General features: G+C 44.9%; 2 protein-coding genes across 3 annotated transcripts; both read right to left on the reverse strand.

The window, feature by feature from the left end:
- Positions 1 to 412: 412 nt before the first annotated feature.
- On the reverse strand, positions 413 to 3,387 carry TXNDC15 (thioredoxin domain containing 15). Its single transcript, XM_065690354.1, has 5 exons — positions 3,269 to 3,387; positions 2,773 to 3,182; positions 2,102 to 2,265; positions 1,771 to 1,901; positions 413 to 1,244 (listed from the first exon to the last, which is right to left on the reverse strand). Exons 1-5 carry the CDS (start codon positions 3,318 to 3,320, stop codon positions 1,048 to 1,050), a joined length of 954 nt encoding a protein of 317 aa, XP_065546426.1. The 5' UTR covers positions 3,321 to 3,387; the 3' UTR covers positions 413 to 1,047.
- Positions 3,388 to 5,294: 1,907 nt separating this feature from the next.
- Positions 5,295 to 18,356, reverse strand: C10H5orf24 (chromosome 10 C5orf24 homolog). Of its 2 annotated transcripts, XM_065690751.1 has the most exons (3): positions 18,241 to 18,349; positions 9,534 to 9,963; positions 5,295 to 7,708 (listed from the first exon to the last, which is right to left on the reverse strand). In XM_065690751.1, the coding sequence occupies exons 2-3, from the start codon at positions 9,958 to 9,960 to the stop codon at positions 7,668 to 7,670; spliced, it is 468 nt and encodes a 155-aa protein (XP_065546823.1). In that variant the 5' UTR covers positions 9,961 to 9,963; positions 18,241 to 18,349; the 3' UTR covers positions 5,295 to 7,667. The 2 variants fall into 2 exon arrangements, with proteins under 2 accessions (XP_065546823.1, XP_065546822.1); XM_065690750.1 differs by lacking the exon at positions 5,295 to 7,708 and having other exon boundaries at positions 7,715 to 9,963; positions 18,241 to 18,356.
- Between the last annotated feature and the right edge of the window lie 857 nt (positions 18,357 to 19,213).

Here is a 19,213-nt window from a genome sequence, read left to right on the forward strand (position 1 = left end):
GAGCCTGGGGCTGCCAAAGGGGAAAGACACATCCACCAGAAAAATACCTGATAAATAACTGCTCTGCAGACAATGAGTCTTACTGGGTTTGTGGTTGTTTCATTTCAGCTCAATTTGCACTCTAAAGCTTCCTATCAGGGTACTATGTCAAGCCTCCCCCGTGCATAAATGCCATGCAATCAGATAATCCAAGCCCCCCCACAAAATACCAGTCCATACCTCATTCAAAGTCTTCCACACTAATTATAGCTAGAAACCATATCAATTCTTTGCATAGCCTCAGCTGCAGCCTGTGCAATCAGCAAATGTGCTGGTAGGTATCTAAATAAATCTCTGGGTTTGCTAAGTGGGACAGGTGATCAGTACTTCAGAAGTTCATGCTTTTAGTCCTGTAAGAAAGTGACTTAAAAGGTTACACTAAAAACCCGATTTATTAAAGAAAGAGCAAGGCCAAAACATCTTTTTTCTCATAGTTAATTTTCCTGACAGTCAATTAGCACCATTGCCACTCACCAGTGGTTTCCTTTGAAACATTCCAGGAATACACAAGCCAAAACCCAAATATGATCTTTGTGGGTCAACACATCCTAATTCTATGTGTTTACCACATCACACAACAGCTTTAGTTCCTATGTCTGTAGGATCTTAAAAAGATCCACAGGTTGTACCAGAGCAGAAGTGCCTCTGCTCCTGTGCCAGGCAGCACCACACAGCCGGGGGTGATGCTGTATGTATCTTGATCGATGGAGCTTGAGGACCTCTTCAGGAGAGCAGAGGAGAACTGCACCACCTATTTGTTAACAGTCCAGGAATAAGCTGATCAGCTTAAGAAATACTTGTTTAGTTCATGGTTTTCCTATTTGTTTACTTACCACAGCAATTGCGACATATTCGCTTTTTACAGCTTGATAAATAAAGCAGATTTTTAGTCAACATTATAAATTACAACCGCCAAATTCAACAGCTCGTCCTTCTGTGCTTCCAGTCCATACAAATTCCTGCTTTACCAATAAGCAGGAAATTCTCTCCCTGTTTCAGCATCTCAGATTATTCCTGATGCTCGTGCTCTTGCCCCGGGATCAGCCACCGAATGCTCTCCGTGCGCACAGTGGCATAGAGGACAAAGCTGGCCAGGAAGAGCAGTGAGAACAGGAGCAACCAGTCTATGCCCTTTGTCAGAACACTGGGCAGGGGCCCTTCCCAGTCCTCCTTGGTCACAACCACGTCACTTTTAGCTTCTATTCCTGAAAGAGAAAGCACTTGTTCAACACCAGAAATAATCATTAAACACAGAGAAGCTGGTTCCATTTGGAGCTTTGTTCCTGATCCCCAACTATGGTACATGTACAGCCCTCACAGCATCTCCATGGCCTCCTCTAGATTCTCTCCAACACATCCCTCTTGTGTTATTGTCCCAGAGCTGGACACCGGACTGCAGGAGGGCTCTCCCCAGAGCTGAGCGGAGGGGAAGAATCCCTTCCCTCAACCTGCTGGGCAAGAGGATGTGCTCAAACCTTCTAGCACCCTCTCTAGTTAAACACCGCTGTTTCCCCCTGTTCTGTGACAGCAGCCCAGCGAGTTGACATCCTGCTTTCAGCACACTCTGAAGCCCAGCTCACTACAGCAACAGATTCTATAAACCTCTGCTGGGTCCTCTCTGGGTCTTCATGAAATTGATTTCAAAGAACAAACAGCAGGGAGAGGAAAGCCCAGCTTGGAGCTACAACCAGCCTCTTCCTCCCAGTGACACATCAGGGCTGATTCACTTACCGGTTTGATTAAAAATGAACACTTTCAGTGTTTCCAGTGTCCTGTCTGTATGATTAAATCTAGCCATAGGCTTAGCACCTTGGAAAAGGAGGATATTGGGTACAGCCACAGTTCCAAACCTCGTTGATAAACTGGTGGACATAAAGCAAATACAGTGCATGAAGGAGAAGAAATCCACTGGATGAAGAAACAAAGATACCAACAATACACAAAGCGGCAGTTTTACTAAATTAAACTGACACTTTGTAAGAAAAAAAAGCCACCCTGTTTTAAAACACAAAGATTGCTAAAGGAAATAAACTGATGCTAGAGAACAGGGAGTGCAAGTTACCTGCTGTGCTGAGATGCATCCAGCGCCAGGAAGCGAAGAGTTGGAAACGCTCGAGGTAAGGAATTAAAATGAGGTGCCAGGCTGGCAGAAAAGCGGCACCACGGTGTGTAGAACAAGACCAATGTGCAGTCACTGCTGTTTGGGTTTAGGAACTCCATCAGGTCCTTAGAGAACGAAGGAGAAAACCAAACATGGATGATTATGTATTTGATAGAGTTGAATTCTATGCAGGAACACATCGCTCAGCAATCGATTAGATACTCAGCAGTACTTATCAGGTAGCTGCACCTTTGTTTAACCTTTTTAATAGATGAAGAATTGTATTTAACCTTTTTAGAAGGTTGTTTTAAAAGCTTATTACTTAACAATATATATACACACAACCACTACAAGAAGCAAACTAGAAACAGGTACTGGCAATAAGCACCATTAACAGTTTCAGAGAGAGACACTAATCCATGCAGCATAAAGGCTGATGGTTCACTGCACACAGATGAGACCACAGGCATGTGGACTGAAATGTATCTCCATTTTCTTGTGCTCAGAATGACACAAAAAGCCTCCTTGGCCTGACATTTCCTCCTGTTGATAGCACAGAGGATGTTACACAAGGACATTCACTCAGCCAGACACTGAAAGCAACACACACATGGTGCTGAGGGGTAACCCACCTGCGACACGTTCAGGATCTGCAGCGTTAGGCGCTCCACCCCAGTCGCGTTCCTCTCTTCGCAGTTCACTTTGGGAGCCTTGGCGCTGTCGGTGCTATTGGCCTCCTCGGCGGGCGCAGGCGGCACCGCCTCCAGCCCGGCCTGCTCCCGGGACTGGCTACCCGCCGCGGCGCATGCATCACCTCCGGCCGCCGCATCGCAAACCCCGGTGGCCCCGGCGGCCTCCGCGCCGTCCTTCGCCTCCCCGGGCACCACCGAGAGCAGCACGGCCTGCTGCGGCGTGGGGACCCCGCAGCCCTGCATCGCGTCCGCCATCTCCGCAGTCCGGTACCGCACCGGCTCGCCGCCGTCCTGCGCGGGGTCGCCCGCTTGGCAGCGGGGCTGGGCTTCCGCGCTCTGCTCCGCCGCCCCTGCGCCGGGAGGGAGATGTCAGCTCCGCGCACCGCCCGCGACCCAGAGCGCACGGCGGCTCCAGCGCCGGCACCCCCGGCCTCACCTGCAGGCAGAGCCCCACCGAGGCAGGCCAGCACCAGCAGCAGCCACCACATCCCGGCCCCGCGCCTCAGCAGCACGGCGTCTCCCCGGACAACGGCCGCTTCCGCCGGAGCCCTGCTCCACTTCCACTTCCGCTTCCGGCGTGACACCGCCGTGCGTGTGCGTGCCTAGCGCAGTGAGGGTGGAGTGCCGCCATCTTGTCTTGGCCCCGGGGCAGCGGCTGGGGCCGGGGGCGGCTCCGTGTACGCCGGTGCTCAGCACAGGGCCGGCCTTTTCCAGCCCCGCACACACCGGGCTGGGCTCATCTCCCGCGGGGACCTGCAACCCAAGGGCCTGTTGCAGCCACGGCGTCCCGGCAGCCACATCTGCATGCTTACTCACCACAGCGAAGCACAGATTAGAGATTGAGAAGCAGCTCTTCGCTGTGAGGGTGCTGAGGCGCTGGCACAGGGTGCGCAGAGAAGCTGTGGCTGCCCCATCCCTGGCAGTGCTCAAGGCCAGGTTGGACACAGGGGCTTGGAGCATCTGTGATTCTATGAAAAATCAATGTATTTTGACATAAATAACCCGTATACTAAATATATGTGAATCTGCAAGGGCCACCCCAGCAATTTACGTCTTAAATGGACATGCGCCTTAGTGTGAGAAGAGGCACAAAGCTCCAGATAGAACCTAAACCTTGCTACAAAGCAAGTAAGTCTTGGTGCCTGATCATACATTTAATATTACAGGATATAAAATCTTCATTTCATTACATGGCAGAGAACGCAGTGGCCATGGGAGCAGTCAGGCAACTTCCAACACAGCCAAAAAGCCTGGATTCCTGTATGATGTAATCCATGACTGACAATACCCAATACTGAAAGTTTCTTCACAATCAATAAACTGATCTCTTTTGCTCAGGGTATCACATCCGGGAACTGATTTTTAGGCTAGGAGGGAGCAAGCTGTGCTGTGGAACTCTGTGCTGGACATACCCAGTCGTCTTGAAAGCCACGTACATAACAGAATCACCAGAATGGCCAGAAACAAACAAACTAAACTGGCATCAGATGTCTTTTTCAGATAAAAGCAACCTAAACGTCTGCAAGTGACATTTAAATGTTTCAACCCTGTATTGAAAAGCTTGGAAGTACATGGAGAAGAAAACAGAGGGTGCTGGAGAGCAGGGGAGGACACAGGGGTCGGTAGCACTGCTTGGCTTCCCCATCATCATTGAAAACACGTCAGTAGAGGGGAAAACTAAACTACACTAAACTAAAAAAGGAGGTTGGGGGGTATGCAAAGCACATCTTACCAACAAAGAGAAACTGGAATATTACTGGAATACAGGGATAAATAGATCTCATTCATCACAGAATAAGGAACAAGGAGCACCATTCTGTGAAAGTGTAGTTTATGAGCATTACAAATTGATTTCCATGTGCAACAGAGGAAAAAAGAAGTTAGCAGCTTACTATTTATATGTAACTCCTTTCCTCCCCTCTTCTCATATATGAGTAGAAGGGTAAGAACAATTACGTTACTGTAGCAGCATTTTCGATTCATTAAAATAACCAATATTCCCCTACTTTTTGATACCTTGCAATTCATTCAGGCTTTCTGCCTTAGTTCAAACCTACGGGACTTGCCTGTAGCAAGCAATACACCTCTCATGCTGGAATTCAGAAAGCAAAGCCTACTGAAAGGGTGGGCTTATTTATTTGAAACATCAATTTAATTCCATTTATCCAATCACGCAACACAGTGACCTCCCAACTCTCGCCAACCCTGTGTGCATTCTGAAGTCCGCACAAGCACGAACACAGTCCATCAGTGTCAGTTACACTTTGAGAGGCAGCGGACAAACCCTCACCCTAATCTAGGGATTTGAAGTGAAATGTGGACAAGGTACCCCAAAACATTTCAGTGCCAGTTTGAGTCACTTGTCTCTGAGATGTCAAGAGAACAAACACACTTCCATATCCAAGAGGCATCTTCATGCAGGATTTAAATGGTATTAAAAAGAAAACCCAGGGAAAAAACAGTTAGGTTTTAAAGTATTAACTTTATTAATAAATATACATCCATATGATGATGTAAATACAGATCATGAACACTACTCCATTCCCATACACATAATTGCACACGAGTAGCTCAAGTTCATGGACATAAAAACATACACAGTATCTAATCAGGCTTTTTACAGCAGAGGATAGGGTGCCAATACTAGTTATTTGATTACTGATTCCCCCAAAGTAAACCTGTGGGAAAGCAAATGATGAAAGATTAAAGTATCAGAAAGTGGTTCAAATTTTAGAATAGAGGTGTTTCTATTTGGGAAGAAAAAAAAAAGTCACAAGGAGAAAGGTCTAATCTCTACTAACGTCATAAATATATTTAAGCAGTGTTAAAATATATGCATTAAAATAGAGAAGAATAAACTTTTTTTTGTGGTCAGAAATGAAGTCTGCAGTTTAAAGTATTTATGATTGTTATCAGCTGTTTTAACTGTCAACTCTTAAGCGTGAAACATTATTATACATATATCAAAGACAGCAGAGTCACAGCTAATGAAACCATCAGACAAATGACTTCACATTGCTCTGCCTTTTAAAGCTCTTCAAACATGGGGGAGGGAGTTCAATTCTCATCTGAATTACTCTGTGTATTGTAGTTCCAAGTAATTCTTTTCACAGACACATTGCTTTTCACTGACAAGGCTTGGGTTTGTCCTGACTGAACTCAAGGATCTTTCATTCAGAACAGAGATCTTTAATGGCTCTTGATACATAGAATGGTTTGGGTTGGAAATGACTTTAAGATCATGTAGTTCCAACCCCCCTTTCGACTCATTTCAACTAAATCCAAGATACAAGAACATTGCTTCAATGACAAAGCTAACTGCTGACTTTAAAGATACTATCTTTGCATCAGTCAGCACTTCTCATGGTGTCTCATTTTTCTTCTGCCAAAACACGGTGCGAGCATCTTGAGTATGTCCAGTGCAAGACTTTATAGTAGCAAAATTATTTGGTATTAAAGTTTAAGTAAATTTAATCAGAAACTGAATAGTAGTTACTATATGTATATTAAACAGTGAACTCGTATAGCATCATGAAGGAATAATAGCAAGCTAATACATTTCATTGATGTATAAATAAGACATTAAAAACTTGAAAATTAAAAGGAATTCTTAAAACCCAAAATTGACATGGAGATCTTCTGAACAGTGTTAACACACAACAGTGATCCTAGCTTACCAATAGCTGAATTATGAGAGATAATATAAAATAAGCAATTTAACCTTACAAGTAATGTTTTCATCCTATGGGGGGAAAAGGCCAGTTTTCCCATTGGTACTAATAAAGTTTAGGCATTAACATGCTGTTTCAGTGTTTCTCATGGAAAGAAAAGTGTTGAAAAAAGCACAATGTATTCTGCAGATTATACATAGGAAAAGCAGAAGTATTTGAAGATTCCATTTCTGGTTCACTTTGAACCTCTGTAACTTCATTTTCCTTCTCCTCACTGCATGGCACCAGGAAGCTATAGCCAGACAGAAAATCAAGTGAAATTTGGAAATGCCCAGCAGTGCCCTTCTGGGTCTCCTGGCTAAACCCAGAGTGCCAAGGAGCCCATTACAGGCTCTCTGAACACTTTCCTACTTTATGCTCATCATTCCATGATTGACAACATTAATTGCTTTTTACTGGGACTATATTCCATCTGATGTAATTAATAAACACTGTAATGAACAGGAATTGCTTAGCTGATTTCATTATTTCATCAGCATACTTGAATACAGAATTAATTATACTAGCAGAACAGCAATACATCGGCGTTATCTCCTGACACACGGCACAGCACCATTGAGGAGATGCACGAGTGAGAAACAAACAGGAGCAACAGGATCAACAGGAGGAGGTAAGAAGTGGAGTTTCTCCAAGGTACAGTGGTGACATGCAATGCGCTCCTTGCCAGTGAGGTGGGACGCTCCTGTGTTACTACATTCAGCTGAAGAGGAACTGCTTTCCCAGCTGAGCTCAGCAAAGAACTTAGAGCAGTCTTTTGGGGAAAAACCATCTGATTAAAACCAGCCAATACAACACAGATCCTGAGGGTTAACTCACGTTAGCATTTTGCATGTGTCAGAAGTTACAGCGTTCTGAGAAAGACTGCTAAGTTTCAGACTTCAGAGTTTGGTGAGGAACAGAACGTATAACTGGATTTCATAGCTTCAGCATGAAGAAACTCTACCTTTTAGTAGCAGTTTAGCTGCCATTAGTTCCTCTATCGCCTAAGGAGCCATCCAGTACAGCTGAGGTTCATTGTCTTAGTTGCCAGTGCATACACAGTTCCCCCAAAACAATTCAACACACCTATTGTAAAGTACAGCATAAAGTCCAGCTCAATATGTGTTAGGCATCACTGGAACACCTGAAGGCTTGCTGCTTTTTTCCTGACAAAAAAGGTATGAAACATGACATCTGTTTCGTAAGTTGTCATCACTGAAAGCAAGAGGTCTCATCAAAATGACAGCAGGCCAGAACAGCATTTATGTTAACAAAAAATACCAGCATCATTCAGCACAGGCTCAATTCACCCAAACTTTCATGCTCCCCCAAATCTGCAATGTGTTTTATATATATATTCCCCCTCCCCAGATATTTAAGCTACAAATAATAGCATATTATATATGGAAACAACTTAAATGTAAACTTTCTTCCTGATGGAAGAAAGAAAGAAAAAGCTTTAATTCCAGTAAAATAAATGTAGCACAAACAAGCTGCAATATTGAGGAGTGATTTTCTGATGTCTAGATGAAAGTATTTTACACACACACACACACACGCACACTCTCACACTTAAAAATCAAACGCACCCAGTTGAAAAATGGAACATTTCTTTTGGATGGAGGGAAGGGTTTAGTTTGAGACAAGAGAGGTTATTTATAGCTAACCAAGAACAACTTTTTTCAGCTTGCATGCATAGATGGATTACTTTCTAACTGGGGTCTAGCAGTGCAGTAAACTGCATCCTGTTTGCATCAGCTATAGAGTTTGCTTTTATAAATCATGAAAATGGTGTCCTTTGGTAGATATATAAGCTTCCATAACTTAAATAAAAGTGACAAACAACAAAATAACTGTATTTCCAGGAATATCTGGCAAAAGGAAGTCCGAAAACTTGGCAACAGTGTGTATTTAAAAACACTTTTGTCAGTGTTTGTTTTTGTAAACATTATAGGTTAATACTTTAAAAGCTATTAAACTGTTGCCACCTAAGCACAGATTTTAAAGGCAAAACCCAGTGTAAATAGCTATTTACAGATTTAAGAACATACTGTTTAATATTGACCAAGTGTGTAACTAGAATGAACAGTACTTAATGTCTTAGAAAATACTTCAGTTTTCAAAGGATTATCTGTGGTTTGGTATAGGTACTATTAGGCATTTCAAAACGACACAGCAGAATCCTGTACCAGAAGAACTAAAGGAGCAGCTATCACCTAAAGGCAAACGAGCTTGTATTAATAAGGCTCTGTGAATGTCCTGTACAAATGCTCAGTTTCCTGCAGCTCCAAAAACAAAAGCCACCTGAACTGAGCACTTTAAAAACAGGTTGGGGTTTTGTTTGTTTGTTTAAGTTTTTAAGTGTCTGTTTGAGGTCTGTAGAAGCTCCTGCACAAGTGGAAAATGCAGCTTGCTGCTTTCTTCATCAGGTTTTCTTATCAAGTAAGAACTCATCTGGCTAAGTTCCCCGTTGTGGGATAGGCCACATCATGACCCAAGAGCCAGCTAATTCTGTCCTCCTTATTTCACTTATTTAATGCATAACCACACAACTAGATTTTCCAGAATTTAAATGTAAAACTAGGGACACAACATTACTTAAGTATCGACATCAAGTCATAATGCATCACTTCAGACTTTCTTAGAAATGATCATTTAAAACCCACAAAACCCCCTTTAAGCCAGTGCCTTCTCAACATTACTTTTAGTTACTGAATTGCACCCGCAGGCTATGGCATTATCTGAATAAAAATAAAAGCTAGAAACTCAGGCAAACACTACAACCAAAAGCAAGAAACATGCCAAAATTCAGAGTAAAGCGGATTAGTAAGGAGTTGCTAATTCCCTCCTTTCATTCATTAGGCTGTTTGATTTTGCTGCTAGTCTCCCCAGCAGCATGTACTCCTCTGTTATGCACCATAGGATAAGGAAAAGCTGCACTGCCACAAGTATAACTTAGATTTGCAAGCCGTGATAGAGCTTTAATGCTACCTGGAGGTCTGCCTGGGCTGACTTTGTATCCTGCTGCTTTAGTTGTACCCAAGGGTCTGCCTGGACTTGTCTTAAATCCAGCTGCTTTGGTGGTCCCGAGGGGTCGACCTGTGCTGGTTCGGTACCCTGCTGATTTTGTGGTCCCTGATGGCCTTCCACGTTTCCCAGATCGGTTGAGGTTTTTCTTTTTCTTTAGTTCATCTTTTGTCTCTATATTCCTGCCACTTGTGGTCTGCAAGTGCGACTCGTTCAACGCATCTTGTCTCTGGCATGCAATGGGTTTGTGGCTGACTGCATGGCTGTATTTATTTTGCTGCGTGGCATACAAGTCAAACTGATCGGCAGATCTCACATTGTCTTCGTTAAGGCAAGAACTCTTGCCGGTCCCACAGAAAGCTGGATTACTGCTGGCAACAGGGTGCATCATTTTCTACCGAAAAATAAGAGAGACAAATAGATATCAGTATGGAACAACACTGCAGAGTTCCACAAAGTGAGAATCTTTCAAAAGCTACCTCTAGTTCTTAAAATTAGTCCAAACTACTTTGTCTAATTGTAGTAAACAGTATTGATGTCAGTAAATTACTTTTTAAAGAGTTTTATTAAGCTTTCACTTGAGGTTTTGCATATACATATATTGATTGATATATATAACCTTTACATATAGTTACAAAAGACAATTTAAACCACGTATTATTCAGACGGACAAAGAAGTAGTATGTTAAGGAAGTGGACAAGAGCATTTCACCAAGATATACAATATTCAGTCACCCACTATGGTTTTAAAACCTTTCTAACTGAATCTCATCTAAATTCTAACCATTCCATTTGTAAGAATAACCTATCATCTGTGAGCCAAGGAAAAGTATGGTGTCATTGTCTTGATTATGTACACAAAGGCTTCTAAGGGCCTTTATTTTTTTACAGCAGAGTAATAAAACACTGATCAGTTTTGTCATTTCTTGTCACAACTGATATGAAAGAAAGAAACAGGTAAGGCATTCAGCAAAGACTATGGTGTCACAGTTGGACAGCTGAGGGATGAAATGAATCTATTATGAAGTAACAAGATGCTGGACTGCAGAAATGCCACTGCTGTCCTAGTTAGAAGGGCAGGTACAAACTGCTGGTAATGGCAGCTCCGAGGTAACAACACAAAACTGACTTGAGCTGTGCTCTGCTTACAGAGGTTTATTTGTTTCAACAAGAATCAAAGCCCTGTCTTCAGGACAGCAAAAGGGTGACTCTCACCGTGTTACCACAGGTTAACCCCAGTTCCAACAAATGAAGTGATGTCCAGCTGCTAGAAACCATGAACGATCACCATCATAGTTACAAGCAACTGAGCGTGCTGAAGCACTGACACAGGGTGTTCAGAGAAGCTGTGGCTACCCCAGCCCTGGCAGTGTTCAAGGCCAGGTTGGACAGGGCTTGGAGCAAGCTGCTCTAGTGGAAGGTGTCCCTGCCTATGAGTCTATGAACTATTTCTAAGTAAACTGGTTCTGCTTATGTCCATCATATCAAATCCTTGCAGCACATGTACTGGGGTAAAATCACAACAATTAACAATTATTACTGGTATTCTAGAACATTTTAGTATTAATGTTTCTGAATGCCAACTGCACAGATCAGATTTCTTAATGGGGGCAATACCGTCTGAAGCCAGCAAAGCACTCAAGGAACAACACGGCAATATTTTCACCCATTCAACTATACTGGTTCTACAAGTTAAATAAGCTGAAAATACTCAGTTTAAGATAGTATTTAGCCATGCTACAGAGAAGATGAAGCCAATCAATATCTGGCACATCAGAGTATTTCTGCACCCTACAGTTATGCTGAGGGCACCAAATACTTCTTCCTGTGATAAATTTCTCTAGTAGATAAGGTCTGAAAGATTTATTGCATTTTCCATGCAGTGGCTCTGGAATATCACCTAAAGCGGCCCAATTTAAACTCTGCCACTGGTTACTGAATTTATTTGGCAGTTATGAATGTCTCTTCCCAGCCAGAAAGCAGACAGCAGAGACAGTCTATTTACCCAGGAATAAATCCCTGTGCCCTTTTCTTCTGATTACAATGGATACTTTCCCTGCTGTAACACCCAATTCACCTTGGCTTGTCAAATGCTCATTACAGTGTATGCATTACTCCTGGGCAAATATATGAATATGGTTTGATGTCAAATAGTGAAATTATGATAGTCATATAGTTTAAATATTAGATGGTTCTAGCAGAGATTATCCAAATGCTACAGTTCTGGTGTGATGCATGGGGTACAGTGGAACAAACACGAAACCACACTTACTGCAAACACTGACTAGCAAACAGTACAGCTAAGAATAATTAGCAGGCCTGTGGTTAACAAAGCACAAAGGAAGCAAGCTATAGGTCAGGAGACCAAACAGACTTTTCTGTGCAGCACGAAAAAGGAAACGTCAGATTTTCTACAATTAGCAGTCAAAAAAACGTTACCTTCCTTTAACCCCACTAAAGTAAGGCCCACAAAAAATAGCTGAGATTTTTGAGGATGCATAACTGCAAACATACTGGTTCTCATAACGTACTTCTGCTGCCGAGAGAGTAAGCCCAGCAGCTCTGAAAGGCTATTCATCTATTTGCTAATACACTGGAGGACACTTGGAGCAGTTACCAGCATTCTTGTCTGAGTACTCCCTTTAAACACTGGCTTCAGCCCCAAAAAGCCGCTCGGAGCTCGACTGCCACAAAGAAGGATCAGTTCAGCTGCTTGGTATCCGGGGAACACACCAGAGCAGGGAAAAGGCACTGAATTATGTGGGGGCCCCTGGCATTTCTCAGGAGACCGAGCACTGCTCAGACTCATTCCTGCCTATGTTACATTCTTATTCTCCACATTTTTTCCTCAACCCAGGGGGATTTTTCCTACAGACCCCATCCATCTTTCCTGGAGAGAACCACTGCAGGTACTCCTAGACAGTGAATATACCCTGCTGTAACAGCCAAACATGGGAGCCTCATCACCGTTTGCATGTGTTTTGTGTCTACTGTAATATCCCTGAGTTCTAACTTTACATACAAAACCTGACTGATGCTTGTTTACCTTCCATCTGGCCACAGCCAGCGTCACTGTAACTGATGAGAGAAGAAAGACAAGCAAATCAGTAACTGTTTAAAATTTCTTACAAGAGGAAAAATAAACCCCCCACCATCTTGGTGGAAAACTGCCAATGAGCTTTTTCTGTTCTGCTTCCCCCCTCACCTTGCACCGTGTTTCATCAAACCATGAAAATTTCAAGTAGGAGCCGAGGTTTGTTTTCTGTGGGGTTTGATTTATCGTAGAATTCCAGACTCTCTCAATCTGTCCCTCTTGTGTTGCTGCCCCAGAGCTCGACACAGGACTGCGGGGGGGGGGGGGGGGCCTCCTCTACTGAGAGGCAGAATCCCCTCCCTCGACCTGCTGCTCATGCTCTGGGGATGCAGCTCAGCACATGGCTGGCTTTCCAGGCTGGAAGTGCACTCTGCTGGGTCATGGGGAGCTTGAAGACTTTTTTTTTTAAGTTTTAAAAAGGAAATCTGTAATTGAGCTTAATTCCCCTAACATGGACATCTCCAGCATAATTTTACTTCATTCACATTACAGCAGGGAATAAAAGAATGTAATGAGTCCGTCTGTAGAGTGGAAGCAGGTTTCTTGGCAGGGAGATACACAGGATAAATCAGAATTGGTATAAAATGCAAAGCTATGCCAATTTAAAAATAACACTAGCTAAACTGTATAGCTAAACACACACATGCTCGTGTGCAAGCCGCCTTAAACAAAACCAGCCACAAAAGTTTCCAGCAAAATAGAACTTACTTGGTTTAAACTTGTAGAAGATATTTGTAACAGTTTACTTAAATGAGTTTTTAAACTGATTCAACTAACTGGTTGAAGGTCTCTGTGTAAACGAACAGTTAAGATGAGGCCTTGAGGTAACATTTAGTTGCATTTCAAACAGGTTTTTACTGGGAACTGGCTGTAGAGGATTTTCTGTATGGATCCTTTTTCCTCTGGTATTTTATTTCTATACAAATGCTGAGGAAGGGAGAACTGGATAAGCTAGCTTTGGGAAAAGAGAGGCAGCATTAGAGCTTTATGTGTAACAAAGCACAGAAGCTTCACCACTGCTAGAAATAAAGAACCAAACAGGTCAATCCATCCATCCGAGACCCACAAAGCTTTGCTGCAGGGGCATTTCTGGACATGGCGAGGAACCCTCCTTTTAAAGCACAGCTGCAGTGCAAAGTTTACCTGCTGCAGCACTAGCAAAGTGAGTCAGGTTTTGCTTTACTCAGATGACAGCCAGGCCTACTGGTCGGTCAATACACAACGTAAGAGGTTGCTCTTAAGGGGTTTTTTGTACTTCACAGTCAAGCTTGGTATGGTTTGCTTTCTTCTGCAAGGAGATGAAACAGAAGCCATATTATAGGCAATACAGACGCACCAAGAAACTTAAGTAATTCCACCTAATTCCAGTAATATTACAGGTTTGGGACAGACAGAGTGCATCCTTGTAGCCCTAAGCACAGGTTAACATACTACACAGTTCTAGCTCACAGCTGCTAAAACTTGTGTTATGGTATGGCTCATCTCTCTCTAAGCTTGAAACTCTGCAGAAACCCCCTGTTCATGTCTTGTACACTACAAAATATTTTAAGATCAAAGCTACACAGATCACTTGTCATAAAAACACCCTCCATCAAGCAGAATACTCAGTTCCCACATAAGCAGCAGGCAACTGCTCTGGTCTCACCCACCCCAACCTGCTTGCTCATACAACCTGGTAAGCCCCACAATAGCCCCGAGTCGACAATGCTTCCGACGTTAAAACACCCTGAATCAGAGCAAAACTGAACAAAGTCGGAAGTACATCTGTATTACAGCTCTCCAAATTATGAATATCAGGAAAAGTACACTCCTATCACCAACAGGGACAGTTTTGCTCTCAATGAGGGTTTGTGCATAAAACTCCACTCATTTTCTGAAGGCTTGCTCCGCCAAGCCCGCAATACTTTGGACAGAATCGATGGAACTGTAGGAGGCCGCAGCAGCACATTTTCATCATCATCCAACACACAGAAAGCACATGACTTTCTACCTAAAACCACAAGCAGCTACAAGTATTATTTCTGCGCTCGTACTCTGCACCTCACTTCTACCAAGTAAAGCGGCTGGAGCGGAGCACAGGAGCAGCTCTGTTCAGAACGCAGCTGCATAAAGAACGCTCTGTGCCACGTGCCACACGCAGGGGCTGCATGCCCTGGAGAATACCAAAGGGCTCCTTTACTTTGCAGAAAGGAGAGTTTAAGCAGAAGCAGGAGCAGGGATATTTTCCCTTTCAAGACTGCAACAGAGATATGGTATCGGTTCTGCTTTTCCCTCTTAGGGATAGAGCGTGTAAGAAACACTTTAATCAGTCAGTTAAAAGAATGAATTGTATCTGTTTAAATGTTCTTCAAATGTCCCTTTCACTGTCAGCTTCTTTTCTACACCTTAACTCTTGCTAAAGTAGGGCTTTCCCCAAGTCTTAAAAACCTGTAACTGCTCATTTTCACAATGCTGCACCTTACCATGTCTATTCCCATACATGTAAATATTTAAAAAAACACCAAGTATGAAATCCTGTCAGTGGCACAACATGCACTCTAACACCTGACCCTGCATTTGGAACCTGATCTACTTCTGAAGCTGGATAACCCCTTTCACCAAACCATGCTTATGAAGCACTTTCCACAGCTGATTGCATGATTTTCATTTGACACTAGGTAAAATACATTAAAACCAGCCAAAACACACACAATTTCTTTACAGCAGTGACTCACTAGAGCTAAACATGACAACATGAGACTGCAAACTAAACCGACAACATGATCTAGAAAAGTTTCTTTCTCAGTGCAAAAAAAGAAAAAAAAAAAAAGGACTACGAAATTAAGAGTTCGCCAAGCAACACAAGAACTTACAAGTACAGTCCTTCCCTGTGACCCAGGGTCACTTTCTTACATGACTGAAGTTAAATGAAGAGTTATTTGAAGACGATATACCCACCCCTTCAAATTCCTCTTCTCCCAGGATGCGCCAGGCAGAGGGGGGGCCTTCCCTTCTAGTGGGGCTGTGATTCCTGGTCCTTACCAGACAGCTGTAACCTGGCTGCATCTCTGTGCTTTTGGGAGTTCAAGTCTTTTGACTCACATGCCCTTGGAGAAACACTGCTCTCCAACGCCTAACCACCAGCTTTGTATTAAAGACAAAGATCAGTGCTGCTCCCACAAAGTTTAGATGTTGTCAGGCACCAGGTAGGCTAAGTGTCAAGTAAACTGTGAGCTTTTAGACGTCATTCATTATTTGACTGAAAAACCAGGCAAACAAGTAATTGTTAGGCTTTCTGGCCTTAAAAACCAAATAAGTCATATCTAAGGGCAGAGTTTCATTAGATGCTAACATCAGCAAGAACATCAGCTGACTTCTTCCCACCCCAAAGTTAAGATCATATAAACATGTGATGAGCAGCAGGACACTTGAAAGGGTTAAGACAGCTTCACAAAAATTAAGGAAGATCACATCAACGGTTTAATTAAGTGCACACCTCCAGTTACACTGACACAACTGACAGGCTGGTTTCATAATCAATAGAAACCACTCTGAATCTGTATTTTTTCTGAGCAGGACAATCTTGCCCTTTCCTCTTCTCCCATTTTCCCACTCCTTGTGCCAACACTATTGTGCAAAAGCAGGACAAACCAACACGAGGGCTCTGACCCAGGTGAAAACCAATCCAGCAGGAAAGCAAAAGGACCAGTTGGCTGGCAGTAAGGCAAGAGAGGAACAGAAACAAATTCCCATTAGAAGCACACAGACAGACTGAGCTCCCAGGTCAGCTTAAGCCATGTTCCCCACTGGCTGCCACTGATCCACTCCCCCCTGGTCCCAGTTACTTAAAAAAGCTAACCAGACTTCACAAAGCTGACTTTGACAACTTAATGGACTTAGAAGACTTGAATGAAGGGCATAACAAGCCCCAAACACACCACAGGGAATAGAAGGGGGGAAAAACTCCCACAGCTGGGGACAGGGCAGCACAGAATGAAGGCAGCCATCAGGCCAGATAAACTGGCTTAAGAGGAGCGAGGTTGTGAAACTGCACCCTGATTATTCTGCGGTTCTCTCATTACCAAACTTCAAGGCAATCTACATACGCATATGAATGACAGAGCAGGTAGAGATCTTTATAAAGAGAGGATTGTTAAGTGTTTGTGAATTGTCCATTCACCTCAAGGAGCTACTCACAGCTAAACAGGAGCAGACCACAACAACAGCTTTGAGGAGCTGGAGATGCTTGTTCATCTCAGTGGGTGTTCTCGCCCACCCGCTCCCCTCCCCAGGGAACAGACCTGATGCAGCCTGGAACAATAGCTTGGAGTGATACAAGGTGCTCTCATTCATCTCAGTGGGTGTTCTCACCTACCCTATCCTCCTTCCCTAGCCTCTTTCCACAAAAGGATTTGGGAGCTTAAGAGATGGATCAAACATCCGCCTGATGTGCGCTTCCACAGGACTTAGTGCAAAAGGCTCCGGGCACCTTTCAGCACACCCAAACACCACCACTGCAGCCCACTTATGTGAGAATGCAGAAAGGCAAAGTCCTGATTCTGTTCAGCAACGGTCAATGGACAAACACACGGGACTTTTTTGTTTAAGGTTGCATCTAAAACCTGAAGGATACAGACAGAGATTACAAAGAACAACCGTGGTATCTGAAATAGAAGTAAACCATAATTTAAGAACTGTATTAACCAAGTGTTATTCCAACTCTTTCACTGCACAAAATTAAACACATGGATCAACATAACTTTTTTTTTCAGAGAGATACCCAGAGAGAAATGCACGCAAAGTAAAGGTGCAACTGTTCACTAATTAATTACCCCAGAAGGACTACGCACAAATAAGGGTGTAGTAAACTCTCAGTAACTACGTGCAAGCGTATACAGCACTTAGAGGCATTACTCTGGAACGCAAACACAGAATGAACAGACCGGCGGGTATCCAGACACCCTGACACGCAGGTGAATGGAGGCACTACTTAGCTATGGCAAGGTAATACACCCGTGGACTGTATTCATGCGTTACAATCGCACACACTAACGGAACACGCTCCAAGTACAAGCACTGCACACACACACCATCCCCACCGCGAGGGCCGTGGGTGCTGGGGGGAATTAATGACAATTCCCCAGCACGGCGAGGCCCCGCTGGGGAGCAGCAGGAGGCCCCGGCTCCACCTGCGGAGGCCAAGGGCCCCCTGAGGGGACAAAGGGGCGGCGCAGCCCCACCACCGCCGGCGGTGGGTCACCGGGGGCTCGCCTCCCGTGCCACCTGCCTTGTGCGGGCAACAGGAAACAGGCCCCGGCCCGAAGCCCCGCTCCGGCGCAGGGCACGGGCCCGGCTCCCTCCTGCCGGGCGGGGGACAGAGGGACGGGGCGGCGATGGCGGGGCACGCAGGCCGGGCCCCCCGTACGGAGACCGAGGGATCCCCCTCAGCGGCGGGGCCGGCGGCGGAGGGGAAGGGAGCGGAACGGAGCGAACCCTCTCCGCTCCCCTCCCCCGCCGGCCGCGTCTCCATCTTGCCCGGCCGCCGCCTCCCACCCTGCGGAGAAGGGTCCGGGGGACGCAGCCCCGGCCCGCACCTACCTGAGGGGATCGGGGCGGCCTGCGGGGCGGCGGCGGCGGCGGGCGGGCGGGAGCGAGCGGCCGCCTCCCCCACTCCCCGCCGGGCAGCTGCAGGGAGCGGCGCTGCGGCGGGCGCGGGCGGGAGGGAGGGCGGGGCGCGCTCCCGAGCGGGGCCGCGCCGCGGGGGCGCGCAGCGAGCGTGCGCGGGGCGGGGCCGGCGGGGGGATCCTCCCGCCTCTGAGGCGCTCACCGTGAGGGGCTGGCCGCCATTTTGTCCTAGCGGGAGGGAGGTCGGCATCGCCTCCGTGACAGGGCGGGGGAGCGCTTGCACTGAGCTGCCTTTGCTATTCCTCTCCGTTATTCACATTCTTCTTTGCATCTGGCTCCTAAGGATAAAGCGCTGATTTATTGCATGGTGAAGTGAATCATAGAAGCACAGAATTAAAGCTGATCCAGTTCCAACCCCGTGCCACAGGCAGGGACACCTTCCACTAGAAGAGGTTGCTCCAAGCGCCTTCCAAATACTATAAATGCTTAAGGATGTTCATGGAAGCTGACTCAGGATTTGTGGTGTTCCCGTTACTTTGATTCGGATGGAGAAACGTGGTACTTTACATCCCAAAAGTACACATGTTGCGATGCATTATAGTCAAGGTATTAGTAAAGTATCACTTTGCTCTATTTCATCCATCTATGTCCTAGAAAGTTCAGCACTGCAGTCGCACTTCACTATAAACAAGGCGTTATACCTTTAAGCAGGTATAAAGTTGCTGCTTCAATTATTTCCATGAGAATCCTATCAAAAGAGGATTTTTTTTAAGAGCCCAGCACTTTCCATAATCCACCCTTTTGTCTCTGCAGGTCGAAGGAGGTGATCCTGCCCCTCTGCTCTGCTCTTGTGAGACCTCACCTGGAGCATTGTGTGCAGTTCTGGTGTCCTCAACATAAAAAGGACATGGAACTGTTGGAACAAGTCCAGAGGAGGCCACGAGGA

Source organism: Lathamus discolor, chromosome 10 (genome assembly GCF_037157495.1).
Source record: "Lathamus discolor isolate bLatDis1 chromosome 10, bLatDis1.hap1, whole genome shotgun sequence".
Classification (NCBI taxonomy): Eukaryota; Metazoa; Chordata; class Aves; order Psittaciformes; family Psittacidae; genus Lathamus; species Lathamus discolor.